This window comes from Perca flavescens, unplaced genomic scaffold, assembly GCF_004354835.1.
Source record: "Perca flavescens isolate YP-PL-M2 unplaced genomic scaffold, PFLA_1.0 EPR50_1.1_unplaced_scaf_9, whole genome shotgun sequence".
NCBI lineage: Eukaryota > Metazoa > Chordata > Actinopteri > Perciformes > Percidae > Perca > Perca flavescens.
The window spans coordinates 118,006-138,664 of NW_021166746.1; the positions used below are offsets into that span (position 1 = coordinate 118,006).

The 20,659-nt window shown below is 43.8% G+C and overlaps 1 protein-coding gene across 1 annotated transcript in view; it reads left to right on the forward strand.

Moving 5' to 3' along the window:
- LOC114552172 (piezo-type mechanosensitive ion channel component 2) overlaps nucleotides 1–20,659 on the forward strand; it is a 79,534-nt gene that overhangs the window by 51,156 nt on the left and 7,719 nt on the right. The window contains exons 18-45 of the mRNA XM_028572806.1: nucleotides 1,293–1,419; nucleotides 1,477–1,555; nucleotides 1,970–2,127; nucleotides 3,541–3,717; nucleotides 5,364–5,477; nucleotides 5,825–6,025; nucleotides 6,540–6,744; nucleotides 7,134–7,235; nucleotides 8,025–8,202; nucleotides 8,447–8,533; nucleotides 8,800–8,956; nucleotides 9,197–9,293; nucleotides 9,460–9,625; nucleotides 11,498–11,587; nucleotides 13,104–13,192; nucleotides 13,330–13,395; nucleotides 13,486–13,598; nucleotides 13,760–13,880; nucleotides 14,440–14,511; nucleotides 15,058–15,224; nucleotides 15,332–15,822; nucleotides 15,907–16,188; nucleotides 16,972–17,073; nucleotides 17,147–17,303; nucleotides 17,390–17,572; nucleotides 18,139–18,337; nucleotides 19,208–19,307; nucleotides 20,045–20,192. Coding sequence (XP_028428607.1) covers nucleotides 1,293–1,419; nucleotides 1,477–1,555; nucleotides 1,970–2,127; nucleotides 3,541–3,717; nucleotides 5,364–5,477; nucleotides 5,825–6,025; nucleotides 6,540–6,744; nucleotides 7,134–7,235; nucleotides 8,025–8,202; nucleotides 8,447–8,533; nucleotides 8,800–8,956; nucleotides 9,197–9,293; nucleotides 9,460–9,625; nucleotides 11,498–11,587; nucleotides 13,104–13,192; nucleotides 13,330–13,395; nucleotides 13,486–13,598; nucleotides 13,760–13,880; nucleotides 14,440–14,511; nucleotides 15,058–15,224; nucleotides 15,332–15,822; nucleotides 15,907–16,188; nucleotides 16,972–17,073; nucleotides 17,147–17,303; nucleotides 17,390–17,572; nucleotides 18,139–18,337; nucleotides 19,208–19,307; nucleotides 20,045–20,192 — 4,228 coding nt within the window. The remainder of the gene's footprint in view (nucleotides 1–1,292; nucleotides 1,420–1,476; nucleotides 1,556–1,969; nucleotides 2,128–3,540; nucleotides 3,718–5,363; nucleotides 5,478–5,824; nucleotides 6,026–6,539; nucleotides 6,745–7,133; nucleotides 7,236–8,024; nucleotides 8,203–8,446; nucleotides 8,534–8,799; nucleotides 8,957–9,196; nucleotides 9,294–9,459; nucleotides 9,626–11,497; nucleotides 11,588–13,103; nucleotides 13,193–13,329; nucleotides 13,396–13,485; nucleotides 13,599–13,759; nucleotides 13,881–14,439; nucleotides 14,512–15,057; nucleotides 15,225–15,331; nucleotides 15,823–15,906; nucleotides 16,189–16,971; nucleotides 17,074–17,146; nucleotides 17,304–17,389; nucleotides 17,573–18,138; nucleotides 18,338–19,207; nucleotides 19,308–20,044; nucleotides 20,193–20,659) is intronic.

Sequence of the window (20,659 nt, forward strand, 5' to 3'; positions counted from 1 at the left end):
GACATGGCAGCACACATTGCGCTTCCCATTGGCCTCTGTGTGTGTGTGTGTGTGTGTGTGTGTGTGTGTGTGTATATATATATATATATATATATATATATATATATATATATATATATATATATATATATATATATATATATATATATATATATACTGTATATATATTAGCACTGCCACTGTCAAAGAAGCAGTCAGGAGTTGCATTATGCATTTAAAGGTTGTACTGTCAAACTGACTCAGAAGGAAATAACAACGTGAGAAAATAAAGAGAGCGTGGCTCATTGGCTTGCTAATTCCCATGATGCAAAGCGGTAAATAGAGTTGTGTTAAAATTTGTTGATAAGTTTGCCGTTTGTTCTAAAATAAAAAATGTAACTTCATAAATTTCGGTTTTTAATGTGTCTGCTTAGAATATAGTGTTTTGCTGCCTGGTAATTGTCATTGTTGTGCTGGTTTACCATGGTAACTAAGAGTTAAGTGACTGTTCCGTTTGATAAGAACAGCTGGTTTACCATGGTAACCAAGAGTTAAGTGACTGTTCCGTTTGATAAGAACAGCTGGTTTACCATGGTAACCAAGAGTTAAGTGACTGTTCCGTTTGATAAGAACAGCTGGTTAACCATGGTAACCAAGAGTTAAGTGACTGTTCCGTTTGATAAGAACAGCTGGTTAACCATGGTAACCAAGAGTTAAGTGACTGTTCCGTTTGATAAGAACAGCTGGTTTACCATGGTAACCAAGAGTTAAGTGACTGTTCCGTTTGTTAAGAACAGCTGGTTTACAATGGTAACCAAGAGTTAAGTGACTGTTCCGTTTGATAAGAACAGCTGGTTTACCATGGTAACCAAGAGTTAAGTGACTGTTCCATTTGATAAGAACAGCTGGTTTATCATAACACTAGGTCACGTACAGTAGCTTCTTCCAGCCAACGATCTGTACTATATCACGTGGCGGGGCCTCGTTTTCGTCAAGTGACGGAAGATCAGCGGTGATTGAGGGGCCCCTTATTGGCACGGGGCCCTGGGGCGACTGCACCCATGCTATTTCAGATCAGGTTGGTTTTCCTGATCACTGAGCAGCTGTACAGCTCAGATAGGGGGCGATGGAGGGAGCCAGTTATTTTGGCAGTGTATGTTAACCTGTCTGTCTCTCTGCAGGTGTGTATGTTGAACCTGTCTGTCTCTCTGCAGGTCTGTGTGTTGAACCTGTCTGTCTCTCTGCAGGTGTGTGTGTTGAACTTGTGTGTCTCTCTGCAGGTGTGTATGTTGAACCTGTCTGTCTCTCTGCAGGTTGGTCCACTCTGATGGCAGCCTGTTCGACCTGTCGCTGGGCGGAGCTCCTCCACTCCTCCTGGAGGAGGAGAAGAGAGGAGAACAGATGGAGACAGAGACAGAGGAGGAGACCCAGGAGGAGGAGGAGGAGGAGAAGAGAGAACAGAGGGAGAAAGAGGAGGAGACCCAGGAGGAGGAGACACAGGAGGAGGAGGAGGAGGAGGAGGAGGAGAAGAACCCCTGCATGTTGGAGAGGGAGACCCTGTCCGACCACATCAGAGGTCTAAACACATTGATCATTAGCAGAGACAAACGGAAGGAATAAAAAGTTTAAAACGCAAAAAGAAAAACAGTCTGTAAACCCTAACTTACAGGGAGTCCTGCCTGCCTGCCTGTCTGTCTGCCTGCCCTGTCTGTCTATCTGAAAACCTTTCTGTCTGTCTGAACACCTGTCTGTCTGTCAACCTTTCTGCCTGCCTGCCTTGTCTGCCCTGTCTGTCTGTCTGTCTGTCTGAAAACCTTTATGTCTGTCTGAACACCTGTATGTCTGTCTGTCTGAAAACCTTTCTGTCTATCTGAACACCTGTCTGTCTGAACCCCTGTTTGTCTGTCTGAACCCGTTTGTCTGTCTGAACACCTGTATGTCTGTCTTTCTGAACACCTGTCTATCTGTCTGAACCCCTGTCTGTCCTCAGGCCTGGTGTCTTGGCGGTTGGTGGTGGACCGTCTCTCGGTTCTGTCCCTGCGTGTCCTCGTCTCCCTGCAGCGCCTCCAGTTCGTCCTCTGGTGGATCCTGGAACTGCACATTGTCAAGATCGTCTCCTCGTACATCATCTGGGTCTGTGTGAAGGAGGTCTGTCTGCCTGTCTGCCTGCCTGCCTGTCTGTCTGTCTGTCTGTCTATCTGTCTGTTTGTCTGTCTGTGTTACGAATGTGCTAAACAAACCAGGCTTGTCTACGGCTACTAAAGGTTAGCATAGCCAGTAACAAAAAACCACCTCCTTTTCCCTACGTATTGTTTTCAATGTGAGTGGGACCAGAGAATGTCTAATAAAGGGAGAACTTCTGGCTTCTGAACTGGTTGCAGTTCCACTCTGGTTCCACATGAGGGTGCTCACAGGCCAGTGCAAATGAAAATCCACTTTTCTCAGGATATTTTTTTTTGTCTAGTAATTTGAATGTTGCATTCGAAAGGGGAAGCTAAGAAAATACACACTGCTGGGTGTTAAATTATTTTAAAGTGGCTTTTTTGTTCTAAAAAGCCTTTTAAAATGTCAATGATTTCATACACATATACGGCCGGAGATACTGCTTTACGGCAAGCTCTGAGTCACTTCCTTTGATAGGTTATACTCTCCCTGTTAATACAACACAGCTGATAGGTTAGTCTCAGTTAATAAAACACAGCTGATAGGTTAGACTCTCCCTGTTAATACAACACAGCTGATAGGTTAGACTCTCCCTGTTAATACAACACAGCTGATAGGTTAGTCTCAGTTAATAAAACACAGCTGATAGGTTAGACTCTCCCTGTTAATACAACACAGCTGATAGGTTAGACTCTCCCTGTTAATACAACACAGCTGATAGGTTAGTCTCTCTCTGTTAATACAACACAGCTGATAGGTTAGACTCTCCCTGTTAATACAACACAGCTGATAGGTTAGTCTCTCTCTGGTAATACAACACAGCTGATAGGTTAGTCTCAGTTAATACAACACAGCTGATAGGTTAGACTCTCCCTGTTAATACAACACAGCTGATGGGTTAGACTCAGTTAATACAACACAGCTGATAGGTTAGACTCTCCCTGTTAATACAACACAGCTGATAGGTTAGACTCTCCCTGTTAATACAACACAGCTGATAGGTTAGACTCTCCCTGTTAATACAACACAGCTGATAGGTTAGACTCTCTCTGTTAATACAACACAGCTGATAGGTTAGACTCTCTCTGTTAATACAACACAGCTGATAGGTTAGTCTCTCCCTGTTAATACAACACAGCTGATAGGTTAGTCTCTCTCTGTTAATACAACACAGCTGATAGGTTAGACTCTCCCTGTCAATACCTGGTGTGTGTTGAACCTGTCTCTCTCTGCAGGTGTGTGTGTTGAACCTGTCTCTCTGCAGGTGTGTGTGTTGAACCTGTCTGTCTCTCTGCAGGTGTGTATGTGTTGAACCTGTCTGTCTCTCTGCAGGTGTGTGTGTTGAACCTGTCTGTCTCTCTGCAGGTCTGTGTGTTGAACCTGTCTGTGTCTCTGCAGGTCTGTGTGTTGAACCTGCTGTTCGTGGTGTGCGTTGCCGTGGCGTTGCCCTGCAGGACATGGCGCCCCCTGCTGTCAGGAGTCTGTACTGTTTGGACCTGTGTGCTGACCGTCTGTAAGATGTTGTACCAACTCAACGTTGTCCAGCCAATCAGATACTCCTCCAACTGCACAATGGTAACCATGGCAACAACATTATACCTGTCTGTCTGTCTAAAGTCTACAAGTTCAGACCGAAGATTCAATATGAGAAGAAACTTTCAGAATGCTACAGGAAAAGGTTGATGCTGATCAGCTGGTCAAGTTAGCTACAAACTATATAAATGAAATAGATGGAGCAGTATGTGGTGGAGAGAGCTAGAGAGAGTGGAGAGAGAGAGCAGTATGTGGTGGAGTGAGCTAGAGAGAGACTGGAGAGAGAGAGCAGTATGTGGTGGAGAGAGCTAGAGAGAGTGGAGAGAGAGAGCAGTATGTGGTGGAGCGAGCTAGAGAGAGAGTGGAGAGAGAGAGAGCAGTATGTGGTGGAGCAAGCTAGAGAGAGTGGAGAGAGAGAGCAGTATGTGGTGGACAGAGCTAGAGAGAGTGGAGAGAGAGAGCAGTATGTGGTGGAGCGAGCTAGAGAGAGACTGAAGAGAGAGAGAGCAGTATGTGGTGGAGCGAGCTAGAGAGAGACTGGAGAGAGAGAGCAGTATGTGGTGGAGTGAGCTAGAGAGAGACTGGAGAGGGAGAGCAGTATGTGGTGGAGCGAGCTAGAGAGAAACTGGAGAGAGAGCAGTATGTGGTGGAGCTAGAGAGAGACTGAAGAGAGAGAGAGCAGTATGTGGTGGAGAGAGCTAGAGAGAGACTGGAGAGAGAGAGAGCAGTATGTGGTGGAGCTAGAGAGAGACTGAAGAGAGAGAGAGCAGTATGTGGTGGAGCTAGAGAGAGACTGAAGAGAGAGAGAGCAGTATGTGGTGGAGCTAGAGAGAGACTGAAGAGAGAGAGAGCAGTATGTGGTGGAGAGAGCTAGCGAGAGACTGGAGAGAGAGAGCAGTATGTGGTGGAGCTAGAGAGAGACTGAAGAGAGAGAGCAGTATGTGGTGGAGCTAGAGAGAGACTGAAGAGAGACAGACCAGTATGTGGTGCAGCGAGCTAGAGAGAGACTGGAGAGAGAGAGCCTTGATAAGAAAAGCAGAGAATTAGAGAATTAACAACATTGTTTTCTCCGTCTCATCTCTACGAGAAATGCAGTTGTAGCAATGATATCACTATCTTCATTCATATTTAAGATGCTACAAATGATATACAGCTACAAACAAGCCTGAAAAGTCTGAAGTCAAGAGTGTGGTTTCTATGGCGATGATACAGCGTCTTGTCTGATTGGTGGAAACCGGCAGCTTTCAGAACGCTGCAGACCGGAGACTCTCAGGGAGACAGAAGTTTACACTCGTCTCTTCCACAATCTTTGCTCTGAACTGCACTTAAAGCCACCAAACGCCTGCACAACATCTCACACCCATTGTCCCCCTTTTCCAACTGCACCTCTCATCTACCTGTCTGTCTCTCTGTAGCCAGGTAACTCCAGTACTGACCTGTCTGTCTCTTTGTAGCCAGGTAACTCCAGTACTGACCTGTCTGTCTCTCTGTAACCAGGTAACTCCAGTACTGACTTGTCTGTCTCTCTGTAGCCAGGTAACTCCAGTACTGACCTGTCTGTCTCTCTGTAGCCAGGTAACTCCAGTACTGACCTGTCTGTCTCTCTGTAGCCAGGTAACTCCAGTAACGACTTGTCTGTCTCTCTGTAGCCAGGTAACTCCAGTAACGACTTGTCTGTCTCTCTGTAGCCAGGTAACTCCAGTACTGACCTGTCTGGCTCTGGTCTGTACTCTGGTCCCATTGACCCCGCCCAGTGGGTGGGGCTTCGGAAGACGGACGGGAAACTGCTCGACTACCTGCGGGTGAGAAGTAGCGCTGCAACGATAACGATTATCTTCAGGGTGGATTCATGTGGAGATTAATTCATACAATAACCATTACCTTCACGGTGGATTCATGTGGAGATTAATTCATACAATAACCATTACCTTCACCGTGGATTCATGTGGAGATTAATTCATACAATAACCATTACCTTCACCGTGGATTCATGTGGAGATTAATTCATACAATAACCATTACCTTCACCGTGGATTCATGTGGAGAACAATTCATTGGTTGACAACTAACCCATTCATCTCAGCAGCTGTAGTGAGAAGTCAGATGACAACACAGATAATATAGCATCATGCTAACCCTTTCTTTGCAGTCCAACCTGACGATGCTAGCGCTATTAGCCTTCGAGGTAACCGTCTACAGACACCAGGAGCTTTACCGTCTCCGACGTAACGAAGTCCCGCCCCCTACCAGAACGCTGTTTCATGACATCACCAGGCGTCACCTGGACGACGGTGTACTGAGCTGCATTAAGTACTTCCTCAACTACTTCTTCTACAAGTTTGGACTGGAGGTGAGACTTTAATTAGCATAGCAACAAGCTAGTCTGACTTGTTGTTATTGTGGATATTTAGAGAGCCCTAGTTTAAAGGAACAAGCCGACTTATTGGGAATTTATCTTATTCACTGTAACCCCCAGAGTTAGACTAGTCCATACATACCCTTCTCATCTCTTATTGGGACTTTATCTTATTCACCGTAACCCCCAGAGTTAGACTAGTCCATACATACCCTTCTCATCTCTTATTGGGACTTTATCTTATTCACTGTAACCCCCAGAGTTAGACTAGTCCATACATACCCTTCTCATCTCTTATTGGGACTTTAAGAGTTAGACTAGTCTAACTCTGGGGTTTACAGTGAATAAGATAAAGTCCCAATAAGTCGGCGTGTTCCTTTTAAGGGAATACAAACCAGCCAGAATGTTGTCCCCTGTTGTCCCAGTAAGTTAAATGGTGCAGTGAGAGAAAGGTCTGGCACTCCGACACTAACAACAAGCTAAGCACTTCCTGTATGCTCCTCCTCAGACCTGCTTCCTGTTGGCTGTGAACGTGATTGGTCAGCGGATGGATTTGTTTGCTGTAGGCCACGCTTTCGGCCTCATCAGCGTCCTATCACAGCGCAACAGGAAGCACATCGCCGCTGTGTGGCCCAAGTACTGCTACTTCCTGTCGGGGCTGTCGTGTTTCCAGTACCTGCTGTGTATCGGATTCCCTCCGGCTGCCTGTAAAGGTACTCACCTGGTGCTAAGCTAGGATAACAGTCTCCTCTGCTTAAAGTCATTGTGCTAAGCTAGGCTAATAGTCTCTTCTGCTTAAAGTCATTGTGCTAAGCTAGGCTAACAGTCTCCTCTGCTTAAAGTCGTTGTGCTAAGCTAGGCTAATAGTCTCTTCTGCTTAAAGTTGTTGTGCTAAGCTAGGCTAAATATGTGCTACACCTCTTTGTAAACAGATGGAACTGTTTAGTTTTTTTGTGATTTTGATAATTAAAAAAACAGAATACATTTGGTGAAACACTGCGTAATGTTTTTCAGTGTTGACTAAATCAGAACATTTTGGGTTAAACAGCTGTTGACTAAATCAGAACATTTTGGGTTAAACAGCTGTTCTGAATGTTTCCAGATTATCCGTGGAGACCTCCCAACTCCAACATGGACTCCAACGTGGTGAAGTGGCTCTTCCTCCCTGATTACCTGACCCCCCCGAACCCACTCTTCCTCCTCTGTAAGAGCATCACAAACATTTATCTGTCTGTCTGCCTGTCTCTCTGACTGCCTGTCTGTCTGACTGCCTGTCTGATTACCTGTCTGTAAGATCATCAGAAACATTTCACGTTATTAGAATAAAAACTGACAGAAGAGTCTGTCTGTCTCTCTGACTGCCTGTCTGTCTGACTACCTGTCTGTCTCTCTGACTGCTTGTCTGTCTGACTACCTGTCTGTCAGTCTGTAAGTAAGAACATCAGAAACATTTTACGTTATTAGAATAAAAACTGACAGAAGAGCTTGTCTGTCTGTCTGACTGTCTGCCTGCCTGCCTGTCTGTCTGTCTGTCTGACTACCTGTCTGTCTCTCTGACTGCTTGTCTGTCTGACTACCTGTCTGTCTGTCTGTCTGTCTGTAAGAGCATCAACATGTCCTGTTATTAGAATAACAACTGACAGAAGAGCCACAGCTGCTGACTTCATCCCAACATCTGTTTCAGGAGACTCAGAATGAGACTCCATTTGCTTTTGTAAATTCATAGATTTTGGTATTAAACTCACAGAATCTTTATTTAAAATATTTAACTTGAAATAGAATTAGGAAACCAAAGAGTTTGGATGAATTACAACTATTTCAGATTAAAGTGAGAACATGAGAATGTAGTCTGGAGATCTGCTTTTTAACAAAAGTTCAGAAATTACTTTTTTAGGATTTGAAGGGAGATTTGATGATAAAATGTGATGTTTAAAGCTGCGTCTCACCAGTGGGATGTAGAGAAATATAAATAATGAGCTTCCTGTTGGTTCAGACGACTTCCTGCTGCTGCTCGGGGCCGCGCTCCAGCGGCAGGTGTTTGAGGACGAGAGCCGGCCGGCGGTTCAGATCCTCGCTGGAGACAACTGGGAGCTGGACCAGGACGACGGACACGTCTCTGATCCAATCAGACGGCTCCATGTCAACACAGGCCCCGACTTCATGCTTTGCAGGTAAACTGTCTGTCTGACTGTCTGTCTGTCTCTCTGACTGCCTGTCTGGTTGACTGCCTGTCTGTCTGTCTGTAAGAGCATCAGAAACATTTTACTTTATTAGAATAACAACTGACAGAAGAGCCTGCCTGTCTGTCTCTCTGACTGCCTGTCTGTCTGTCTGACTGCCTGTCTGTCTCTCTGACTGTCTGCCTGCCTGTCTCTCTGACTGCCTGTCTGCCTGTCTGTCTCTCTCTGTGTCCAGGTCTTACTTGGACATGATGAAGTTGATAATCTTCAGCTACATGTTCTGGTTCGTCCTCACCATCATCTTCATCACCGGGACAACCAGGTGAGTGGGCGGAGCCACAGCCAGGTGAGTGGGCGGAGCCACAGCCAGGTGAGTGGGCGGAGCCACAGCTTCCTCACCACAGTTTGGTGTCTGTAAAACTGTTTTTTAAAACCTGAAACGGTGGTACGTTGAACACCCTGCTGTGAGCTCTCTGCCTTTTTATCACCACAAGTTTACAGACACATCTCTGCTGATTGGCTGTCAGCTGTGACGCAGCCAATAAACGAGAGAAAACAGAACTCTGTTGTTTCTACTTCCTGTTCCAGGATCAGTATCTTCTGTATGGGTTACCTAGTGGCGTGTTTCTACTTCCTGTTGGTGGGCGGAGACCTGCTGCTGAAACCAATCAGATCCATCCTGGTGTACTGGGACTGTCTGATTGGTTACAATGTGTTTGTCATCACTATGAAAAACATTCTGTCGGTAAGATATATATATATATATATATATATATATATATATATATATATATATATATATATATATATATATATATATACTCAGTCACATGGTCAAAAACTATCTTTCTGTTTCAACCTGTCTGTCTTTCTGTCTGTCTTTCTATCTCTGTCTGTCTTTCTGTCTCCACCTGTCTGTCTCTAACTGTCTGTCTTTCTGTTTCCACCTGTCTTTCTGTCTCTGTCTGTCTGTCTCTGTGTTTAGATCCTGGCGTGTGGTTTTATTAAGTCCTTGGTCTTGAATCACTGTTGGCTGATTCAGCTCTTCAGTCTGGCCTGCACCATCAAAGGATATACCAAACGTAAGTTTAAACATAAACCTGTCTGCCTGCCTGCCTGTCTGTCTGTCTGTATTTCTGTCTATCTGTCTGTCTGCCTGTCTGCCTGCCTGTCTGCCTGCCTGTCTGCCTGTCTGCCTGCCTGTCTGCCTGTGTGTCTGTTGTTTAAGTGCCGTGTCCCTTCCTGCAGCGGAGCAGCAGAGCAGTAAACAGTGTGAGTTGCCGAGCGACGAGGCCGGCATCATCTGGGATGGAGTGTGTTTCTGTTTCCTGTTGCTGCAGAGGAGAGTCTTCAGGAGTCAGTACTTCCTGTATGTGGTGCTGGACCTCCAAAATACACAAATACTGGCTTCCAGGTACACACACATACACACACACACACACACACACACACACACACACACACACACACACACACACTACACTACTACTACAAACTACTGGCTTCCAGGTACACACTCACTCATAAACGCACATTAACACACACAAACGGACACACACTCACTCATAAACACACATTAAAACACACACAAACAGATGGGGCTCTATTTTAACGATCTGAAACACAAGTATCAAATGTGAAACTCAAGTAGCTTTGTTGGCGGATCTCGCAAATCTAAATGGGTTGGTCTGAAGTAGCTAGGTGTGATTGGGCGTAACGTGCAATAAACCAATCACATTCATCTCACATTCCCTTTTAAGAGCAGGCGCGCTTGTTCCCTGGTGATTGCTAATATGACGGCAGATTTGCCTGGCGTACGCCAGCGGGAGCTGTCCGGGATGCGGCAAAGTAATAAATGGCATCTTGGCCGGGTGGCGATGTTGCTGTGGCCTCTCGGGGCATCTCCTCAAGTCTGGAGAGGATTGCTGCAGCCATGGAGCGTGGGCCTCCAAACGCACCTCTTGCTCCTGTTGTTCCCCTTCCTCCTCCCCCCACTCCATCACCTCCCACCCCCGCTCCACCAGGAGCACATTGCAACTCCCAGACCAGACTATTATTTTTTTGTTTATTTGATTAGGACAATGCACATTAATGAACATTTCTGTAAATGTGCCAGTGTTAGCCAGTCGGCTAATTTTCAACTGTAGTCCTAGTTGAATGCATGTCTTTATGGTGGGAAGAAACCGGAGCACCTGGAGGAAAGCCAAGCAAGCACTGGGAGAACATGCTAACTCCACACAGAAACCTCTTCATCAATGAAATTATTAAAATTTTACTTGATCAAGGTCTGAGACCAAAACGTTGTATTTTTCTTAACAAATGATTGCTTGCGTAATTGGCAGTGTGCAGGATTTTCTAAAAAAAAATTAGATCTGCTACTTTTGATCATATCCTACACATCTGCCCGACAAAAGAGGTGTGCAAAAAAGCTTTCCTACATGAGGACTGTACTGTAAAGTGCCTCCTGACCTTTCCAAACACCTGAAGCGGATTTTCAGTAATTTTTATCCTTGTAATTATGTATGGTTTGCAAAAATGATAACTGTTGCATCCGTGTAGATGAGACAAGCAAAGTGTATGCGCGTTGTCCCTCCTAAAATAGCATCTGAATAACATGCCACTGACTTTAGACTAGCGCTACTGACTTTAGACTAGCACCACTGACTTTAGACTAGCACCACTGACTTTAGACTAGCGCTACTGACTTTAGACTAGCACCACTGACTTTAGACTAGCACCACTGACTTTAGACTAGCGCTACTGACTTTAGACTAGCACCACTGACTTTAGACTAGCACCACTGACTTTAGACTAGCACCACTGACTTTAGACTAGCGCTACTGACTTTAGACTAGCGCTACTGAATTTAGACTAGCGCTACTGAATTTAGACTAGCACCACTGACTTTAGACTAGCACCACTGACTTTAGACTAGCACCACTGACTTTAGACTAGCACCACTGACTTTAGACTAACACCACTGACTTTAGACTAGCACCACTGACTTTAGACTAGCACCACTGACTTTAGACTAGCACCACTGACTTTAGACTAGCACCACTGACTTTAGACCAGGTTTTTCCTGGTCTGTGGCGGAATTGTTTTCTGAAACTGCAAAATAGCACCAGGGAACGCAGGTTCATTCCCTACTTTACCGACGATTGCAATTGCGCTAAGTGCAAGATAGGGCCCAGAGTCACATGATGCTAAGGTGTGTGTCTGTGTGTGTATCTGTGTGTGTGTGTGTGTGTGTGTGTGTGTGTGTGTGTGTCTGTGTGTGATGCAGGGGTGCAGAGCTCTTTGAGGCGTCCACAGTGAAAGCTGTCAGAGCGAGACTGGAGGTGGAGAAGACATCCATGGACCTGCTGAAGAGACAGTAAAGATGTTTTGTCCAACATAGTCTGGAGTTTCTCTTGCTCACATGTTGCACCAACAGTAGATTGTCAGATGAGTTCTCACTTCCTGGAAATCCTCCACTTGGTTTGGGCGAGGGGTGGAGCCTGGGTAGACCGTCCCGGAGGCAGGACATGACTCAGCAGATTACACTGCAGTGGTCATAAACAACCGAGTCTCTTCTGAATCTGTATGATAATTTCTGTCATATCTTACAGACAGAAGTTCCTGAATCTTGTCGTCTCTCCAGTGAGACATTTCATGGGTGTCTTTGTCTAAATCACCCTTCTTCTTCACCCTTTGATATTTGTATTCTAACAGTTTGGAACCAGCCGCTTGATGAAAATGTCATCAACACACCCACTCCCTCGCTGTGAATTTTCACACTTTGGGTACAGTCAGACATTACATAGACTTTTTGTTCAGGAGCTGGCAGGGTACAGACCGCCTAATCTCCGATCCAACTGATTTAGACATCTGCGTTCTCAGTTAAAGCTCTGACTGGTAATGTTAGAGAAGTTCAGGGCTGCAGTGCATGATGGGTGAAAACATAACTGCAGTCAAAGTCAGTCGAGTCTGGACAGTTCTGAAAGTCATGACTAAATTTTGATAGAGATACGATGCAACTTTATTGTCAGCCAAAGCTGAAATTCTTTGTGCATCCCTGGGTAGCTCGTATAACAACAGAGGACATACACATACATACAAACATACATGAGATTAATAACACCAACAGACATACATGAAACATTACCACAAATCACATAAACTTCCAATTAGGAAAACAAAGAAAACATGTATAACAACAGAACATGACATGAACATACACACAGACAATGTCCTGGAGATGTATATCTCTGAAATAAGTATTGCACTGGATTTAATGTAGCTGGTTTAACAATAGGATAGATTGGTGTATGAAGGAGTTTTAAGTCTGATGCGATTAAAAGAATGAACTCTAAAGCATCTGGTTGAAGGCAGAAAGCAGAGAGATGAGTCCGCATGCCCACGAGACCAGACTAGTGTGAACAATCAGTCGCAACAGTAATCAGTGCATGTTTCACAGAAACTTCTGCAGCTTCGACTGGACTAACCAAACACCTTGACTCACTCTAACAGCTCACTCTAAGCACACATGAAAAAAACATGCTAGCTTAGCAACATTGGAGCTAAAAACAACCCCTATATTGCAACACTCTCCATTCAATATCAGTTCCTCCAATATAAGATGACCACCACTTCTTTAAATCTTACTTTCACAAAAATATCACCTCATAATCAGACAACACAAAACCTGTCCAAACTCTAGCAAGCCCTGACGACTTGGAGTCAACACAAGAGACAGAGACAAGTCTGAGTCAGAAACTGAATTAATGATATATGTGAGTCAGGATTTAGACAGGCCCCAGATAATATCAAAACTGGATCAAGAGATAGACCAAGATAGGACTCACTGACACTGTGTCTGACCTGTGAACCACTTCCTGTCTCTTTTTCAGGATGGAGAGAATTAAATACAGACAGCAGAAGTTCCGCAGAGGAAAAGCTAAAATGTTGAGTTTGACCCAAGACAGCTTCCACACTGATGGTCTGTAAACAAACATCTGTTGTCATGGTAACAGTGTGGCATATGTAGCTGTCAGTCACAGCATGAATAAATGTTATTTAAACATCTGTTGTCATGGTAACAGTGTGTAATGAATAAATGTTATTTTCTGTTTTTAGGTCCAGAAACCAAGAAGGGTCAGCAACGGAAAAAGTGGTGGAGACCCTGGGTAAACCACACCTCCAGTGAGTCTTGCCTGTCTGTCTGACCGGTCTGTCTGACCTGTCTGCCCTGTCTGTCAGTCTGACTTGTCTGTCTGACCTGTCTGTCTGCAGTGGTGAGGAGCGGTGACTACTACCTGTTTGAGACAGACAGTGAGGAAGAAGAGGAGGAGAAGGAGGAAGAAGAGGAGAAGGAGGAGGAACTACCTGACAAATCAGCCTTCCAGGTGAGAGACTCATAAACATAGAACAGATCTAAGAAGAAGCAGGTAAAACTGTCAGAAGATCTAACTTACAACAATGTTCTGAGCACATTGAAGCAGAAAATAGTCAAACCGTCTGTCTGTCTGTCTGTCTGTCTGTCTGTCTGTCTCTCTGTATTTGTCAGTTTGTTTATCATGCCTGGATAACAGACTCCAGAACAGCAATGAGAGCTCGCAACAACCAAAAGAAACTCTGGAAGAAAAACTCCTCTAAACGAAGGAGTAGGAAGGAGGAGAAGAGAGAAGGTGAGGAGGAAGAGAAAGGAGGATTAATAGACAGGAGTTGTACCGTTTGGGCAGAAAGGGTTAGTACGGTGGCCGACAGGGGCAAACGCCCTGCAACTTAAGAATACACATGAAAATAGACAAAACACAAGCAAGTTGCAGGGGGTTTGTCCTTGTCGGCCACCGTAGGTTGGTCGTTAGTTCGGACATAAACAGATTAAAACATCTATCAGTTTTTCATTACTTCTTCTTAATGAAATGATCACAATCCAACATACACATTTAAAAAAAGAAGCCATTTAAATGGTCCAAAGTGTTGTTGTTATCCAGAGATAGTAAACGTAAAGTTATGTGTCATCTGCATATCGGTGTAACAGATAGTAAAGGTAAAGTTATGTGTCATCTGCATATCGGTGTAACAGATAGTAAAGGTAAAGTTATGTTTCATCTGCATATCGGTGTAACAGATAGTAAAGGTAAAGTTATGTGTCATCTGCATATCGGTGTAACAGATAGTAAAGGTAAAGTTATGTGTCATCTGCATATTGGTGTAACCTTTAATCCGCCTCCACCTCTCCAGCAGCTGGAGTCATAGAAGTGACGGAGGAGACAGATGAGGATGAAGAAGAGGAGGAGAAAGAGGAGGGACCAGGTAGGAGGTTATAATATTCAGCATGTCACTCACACATACAAGTGTAGATTGTCTGTTTGTTTGAAAGAAGATTCAAATTCTGACATCACTTCCTGCGTCTGTTGTTTCACACTTGAAAGTATGTCCTGGTGTTTTCTTTCCATTTTCTCAGACCACCGTAACAGCTGATATAAGAAACTAAAAACTCTGTGATTTAAAAAAAGTAATACAACAATTCTATGCTCTTATAAATTACAATTCTCTTGAAGCATGAGCACTCACATCATCATGTCTTGGTTTCATTCATATCCATAAAATTAACTATTTAATCATTTAAACATCTTTATTTAAACATATGTGCGAGTCACATGACATAATGTTGAGGAACTCTCTGTTCAACAGCTGGATAACCCAATTAAACCTAAACTTTTATTACAAAGTTTTAAAAGACTCAAAACTAAATTCATTAGTAAAATAGATGTAATGTAGATCTCTTACTCCCAGCACCACCTTTGCTGTCTCTTTGAAAACGAGGCAGGTGTCATCAGGTGATGTTGTGTGTTTCAGACACGGTGTTGCGTCGGTTTTCAAACACGATGCGGTTCTGTTGGGTTCTGCTGTCGGCTCTGCTGGACTCTCTGACTACCTGGCTCAGCAGTCTGTGTCAGGAACACATCGACATCTCCACGGTCCTCCGCATTGAGCGCTGCATGCTAACGCAGCAGGCTAAGCAGGTACATGTTCAGGACTACAGCAGGAAGTGTTGGAAATGTAAGATGATGGAGGAGTCCTGCCTATCATGGCTTTCTGAGTTGACTTTTTTATGTAATTGTTTGTTCAGGGTAATGTTCCGACCAGAGAGGCAATCCACGTTTACTACCAAGAACAGCTGATGAAAAGCTCCAGAGAGTCAGGCCTGAACTACAGTACCCATGAGGCCGAGGGGCAGACCTCAGCGGAGAGTGGAAGGGAAGAGGAAGAGGCAATGGATTCTGACACTTGTGAAATAGCAGATAAGAAACCAGAGGCGGAACCAGGAAGAGATTATCCAGATGAACAAGAACCAGTATCAGGAGCAGAAGGTCCTGATGAAACAGAACCAGAACCTGTTTCAGTCAAACCAGTTACAGCAGAGGTAACCTCGGGGGCAGCAGAGGAAATAGAGGAAACAGAGACAGCAATAGCCGAAGGTGACCCAGAACGTGACCCAGAAGGTGAATATTGCCCAGAATGCCTAGTGACTAACACCAGCCAAAGATGGCGACCCAAGCTGTCCAGGATGGAGAGAGTTGAATGTTGGTCCTCTTCAGAGGAAGAGAACCATTCTCACAGGTCGGTCATCCTGAAGGAACACAAACATAACACTGTTCATCTATTCCAACAGATTATATCAGTTATTTCTCTCTGTTTGAACAGTGCTGAAGACTCAAACCAGCAACTTCCTGTTGACACACAGCCGACTCAGACCAGCACCTCCTCCGCCACCTCCCCGACCTCCCTTCTCCTCCCCCCCTCTTACAGCCTGGCTCTGGGCCTGGACCTACAGGAGGAGGAGGATTCTGGGGAGGGATTCAGGAGGCGGCTGCTGGCTGAGACACCGGGGGAGAGGAGTGAGTTCCTGTCTGACTCAGCCTCCACTTCCTGTCTGCTGCTTTCTCGCACTCAGGAGCTGACAGCCAGCGAGCTTCTAAGGAACAGGTGAGTCACTAGCAGACCCAAACAAAATCTCACAATTTCTTTTTCAGTTTTTAGCAGTGATCAAGAATGAAAATCTGTGGCCCAGGTGACTGGTGAGTCACAGAGACCCTTACCCTGTAACCTTTGCCTATCCTTCGTTTTATAAAGCAGTATGTATTTTTATCTGTGAAAAACTCTGTGTGAATAAATGTACATATTTAATTACTGACTTTAAAGGCGCTGACACACCAACCCGATTTTCAGTCATCTGACAGTCTGGCGAGGTCGGTGACTCGAGTCTGTTCGGTGTGGTCCATGCCGTCATCCGTACGTGGAGAGCTAACCCGGAAAGGACGAGTGGCATGAGCCTGACGAACCCCTCTCAAAATCTGAGGAAAATCTTTTAAACTGACCTTTGTCGATCTGAAATGAGCAGCTCCACAGCCTATTTCTCTCTTAAAATGTTTTCATAAACACGTTTCGGTGAACAGGTCTTCGGAAAATATGAGATTCTATTCCGAACAAGCCGCCATTATGGTCGCCAGACCCACGTAACGCGTTCGTCCAATCAGCTGCCGGTTTTTGGGGGGAGAACACAGATTAGTGCCGCCTGCTGTTATGGAGACGTATTACGTCTTGTGCATGTGCAGAACATATGCTCAAGTCGGCATCTCTTCAGTGTGTTCTGAGGCACTTTTTTGACCAACTCTGGGAGTCAGTCAGTCCGACTGCCTTTTCTGCCGAAGGTTGGCCGTCGGGTTGGTGTGTCAGAGCCTTAACCAGCTGGTGACCACTCTGTTTCAGGACTTTCCACAATGTGGAGCTTGAGGCATCAGACTCTTTCTATGCCAACCAACACCAGCTGCTCCAGCTATGCTACGCCCTCTACAACATCATCGCAGCCAGGTAAGCTCTGCACCACAGGTAACTCACAGGTTCCTCTGGTGTTGCTGAGATACTCAAACAGTCCTGTTATCAGGTCGGAGACGGTGTGTTACCTGGTCATCGTGTTGAACCACATGGTGTCTGCCAGCTGTCTAACGTTGGTACTTCCTGTTCTGGTGTTTCTGTGGGCCACGCTGTCCGTCCCTCGACCCAGTAAGACCTTCTGGATGACAGCCATCATCTACACTGAGGTTGACTCTGCTGCTGGCATCAGTTTAACATTGAATCTGTCAATAGTCCAATGTTTAACAATAATTTTACCTCTTTGTGTCCTCAGGTTACCATCGTCATCAAGTATTTCTTCCAGTTTGGTTTCTTTCCATTCAACCAAAAGCTGGAGGTGGACCGCTCCAAACCGTTCCACCCCCCGAACATCCTGGGTGTGGAAAAGAAGGAAGGTTACGTCCTGTATGACCTGCTGCAGCTGCTCGCTTTGTTCTACCACCGGGCAATACTGAAGGTTAAAAACACTCAATTATATTACTACCTAGTCATACTACAGGTTAAACTAGGTTACTACCTAGAAATACTAAAGGTTAAACTGAGTTACTACCTAGTCATACTAAAGGTTAAACTAGGTTACTACCTAGTAATACTAAAGGTTAAAAACACTAAATTATATTACTACCTAGTCATACTACAGGTTAAACTAGGTTACTACCTAGTCATACTAAAGGTTAAACTAAACTAGGTTACTACCTAGTCATACTAAAGGTTAAACTAGGTTACTACCTAGTCATACTCAAGATATAAATACTAAACTATATAACTACCTAGTCATACACAAGGTAAAAACACTAAATTATATTACTACCTAGTCATTCTCAAGGTTAAACTAGGTTACTACCTAGTCATACTCAAGATATAAACACTAAACTATATTACTACCAAGTCATACTCAAGGTAAAAACACTAAACTATATTACTACCTAGTCATACTCAAGGTAAAAACACTAAAGTATATTACTACCTAGTCATACTCAAGATAAAAACACAAACTTAGTGCATCATTTTTCTTCTCCTTAGTGCCACGGACTGTGGGACCAGAATGTTGCTACAGAGACAGACGCTCTCCGTCACCACGACAACCAGGTTGACTCCACCCACGGCGCTACCTCCATCGATGTGGCAGACTCCGCCGACGTGGCAGACTCCGCCAGCACGCTGCGCCGGCGCGGCAGGAGACGGACGCGCTCCAGCTCCACCCAGCAGCGCTCTCCTGCAGGTAGAAGTAAACACGTAAACACACCAAGACATAGACCAGTCCCTCCAGAAAAACATGATTATGTGATCGCATAATTCAACACATAATCAGCCAAAGTCTGCATATTTATGCGGGGGCCGCATTTTTTCAAATACGCCGCACTTTCGCCAAATAAATTTGCCGATTTGTGCGCAAAATATGCAGGGTTTGCATGATTTCATAATCCCCGCATTTTCGTTGCAAAAAAGTCCCGTAATATATCTCAGCAGAAAGTTGAAAAATGTTGCGTTTACTTCACACAAAAGCAGCCATTTTCCCCTGTTGCCATGGTAACGTTATAAAGTGACGTGATTGCGCGACATGAACATCATCAAAAAGCAGGGTGTTTGGGGGGGAATCGCTGTTTTTCAGATTTTCATCAAACCACAATGTCATCGCATAAAATTGCAGAAATATTCCGCATATTGACTCGCATTTTTTAAGAAAACGTGCCACATAATCAAGGATTTTTGCCCTGCAACAATCACAAAAAACTCCGCATTTTTGTGGAAGGATTTCAAAGACTTAACTAGTTAAAGAGGAATCTTCCACCTCATGATTCATCTGTGTAGGACTGATTTAAGGAAAGAATGAGAAAAAACATTAGCTCTGTTTTCTTTTCGGAGCATGCTTTGCTTTGAAGAAAGTCTGTCTCTATTGTATGTATTTGTTTAGTATTTTCTGTTGTTAGGATTGAGCTGCACAAGATGATCTGGATCGAGCGGTAGGACAGAGATAGGGGACGTATGTTACGGTGTCCTGGACCTGGAGAAGCAGTAGAAAATTGACAAATGAATGAATTATTGTGAAAGTACTGTTGATGTTTTCCTTGTCATCTTCATGTATTTTCAGGCAGCGTGAGTTCCAGATCTCAGCCACCAGGCAGGTTTGATCTGCTGCTGGAGAAACTCCGAGAACTTTCCATCAGAGCCAAGAAGTACTCCGTTAGCAGGTATGCTAATTCTAAAGCTAACCATTGTCCAGTGACGCTCTTGTTTTTGTGACTCTTGTATCAGATATGAAGTGTAGGACAATGATGTTTTTGTCTACTAAACAAGGCAAGAGAAACCAATCTAAAAATACTTCATGATTTATACCCAGCTATTGATGAGTATTGCTCTTTTAACATGACCTATAAGTAGAATTTGTAATAATTCCAATAATGGTTTTATTTATTTTTCTACCTGCCCAGGGAATGCAGATAAAGATTATCTTGTATCTAAACATCTCTGAGATCAACGTTTATCTCACTTATTTTATGAATATACTTGAGTGTCAAGTGCCGTCATTTGACTAAATTAACATTAAAGATGTTTTTCATTTTGAAGTCTCAAATACGACAATATATTCATTTTATTTATTTAAGTTTGAACTGGATGCTCCCAATTTATCTTCCTTTAAACATGTTAACATCTTTCTCGCTAGATTTGGTGACTTTTAAAACATTTACTGACTTTTCTTCAACAAATACCTAGTGACAAATCTGTTATTATGGTGCAAACTAGCATTAGCGACTTCATACAGGCTTTAGCTACTTTCCATTGATAATAGTTGGCAACACAAGTTGTTTTTCTACTGAATGTGTTAAAGACTAAAAGCCTTTCTATTGTTCAGGACTATGAATAATGTTTGGTTCAATAGATGAAGTTACTATTTTATATTATGTGTTATAAAAACTCTCTCTGCTAGGTGCATGTCTCTTTACCATCCGGTCCTTCAGTTCTTCAGAGCTCTCGTCCAACCAGAATACAGCGCCGTCACCGATGTTTACGTCCTCATGTTCCTAGCCGACACCGTCGACTTCATCATCATCGTCTTCGGCTTCTGGGCTTTTGGAGTAAAGTTTTATTTACTGACTGCATCACATCACTCCAAGCTGAGACTTTATTTACCTTAATGGACTCAGTTTTACTGTGTTTTACTCTGTTTAATTATGCTTTACTCTGTTTTACTCCGTTTCACTCTTTCATTCTGTTTTACTCTGTTTCATTATGCGTTACTCTGTTTTACTCTGTTTTATTCTATATTACTCTGTTTCACTCTGTTTCACTCTGTTTCATTCTGTTTTACTGTTTCACTCTGTTTCACTCTGTTTCACTCTGTTTTACTCTGTTTTACTCTGTTTCATTCTGTTTTACTCTGTTTCATTCTGTTTTAATTTGTTTTACTCTGTTTCATTCTATTTTACTCTGTTTTACTCTGTTTCATTCTGTTTTACTCTGTTTCATTCTGTTTTACTCTGTTTCATTCTGTTTTACTTTGTTTTACTCTGTTTCATTCTATTTTACTCTGTTTCATTCTGTT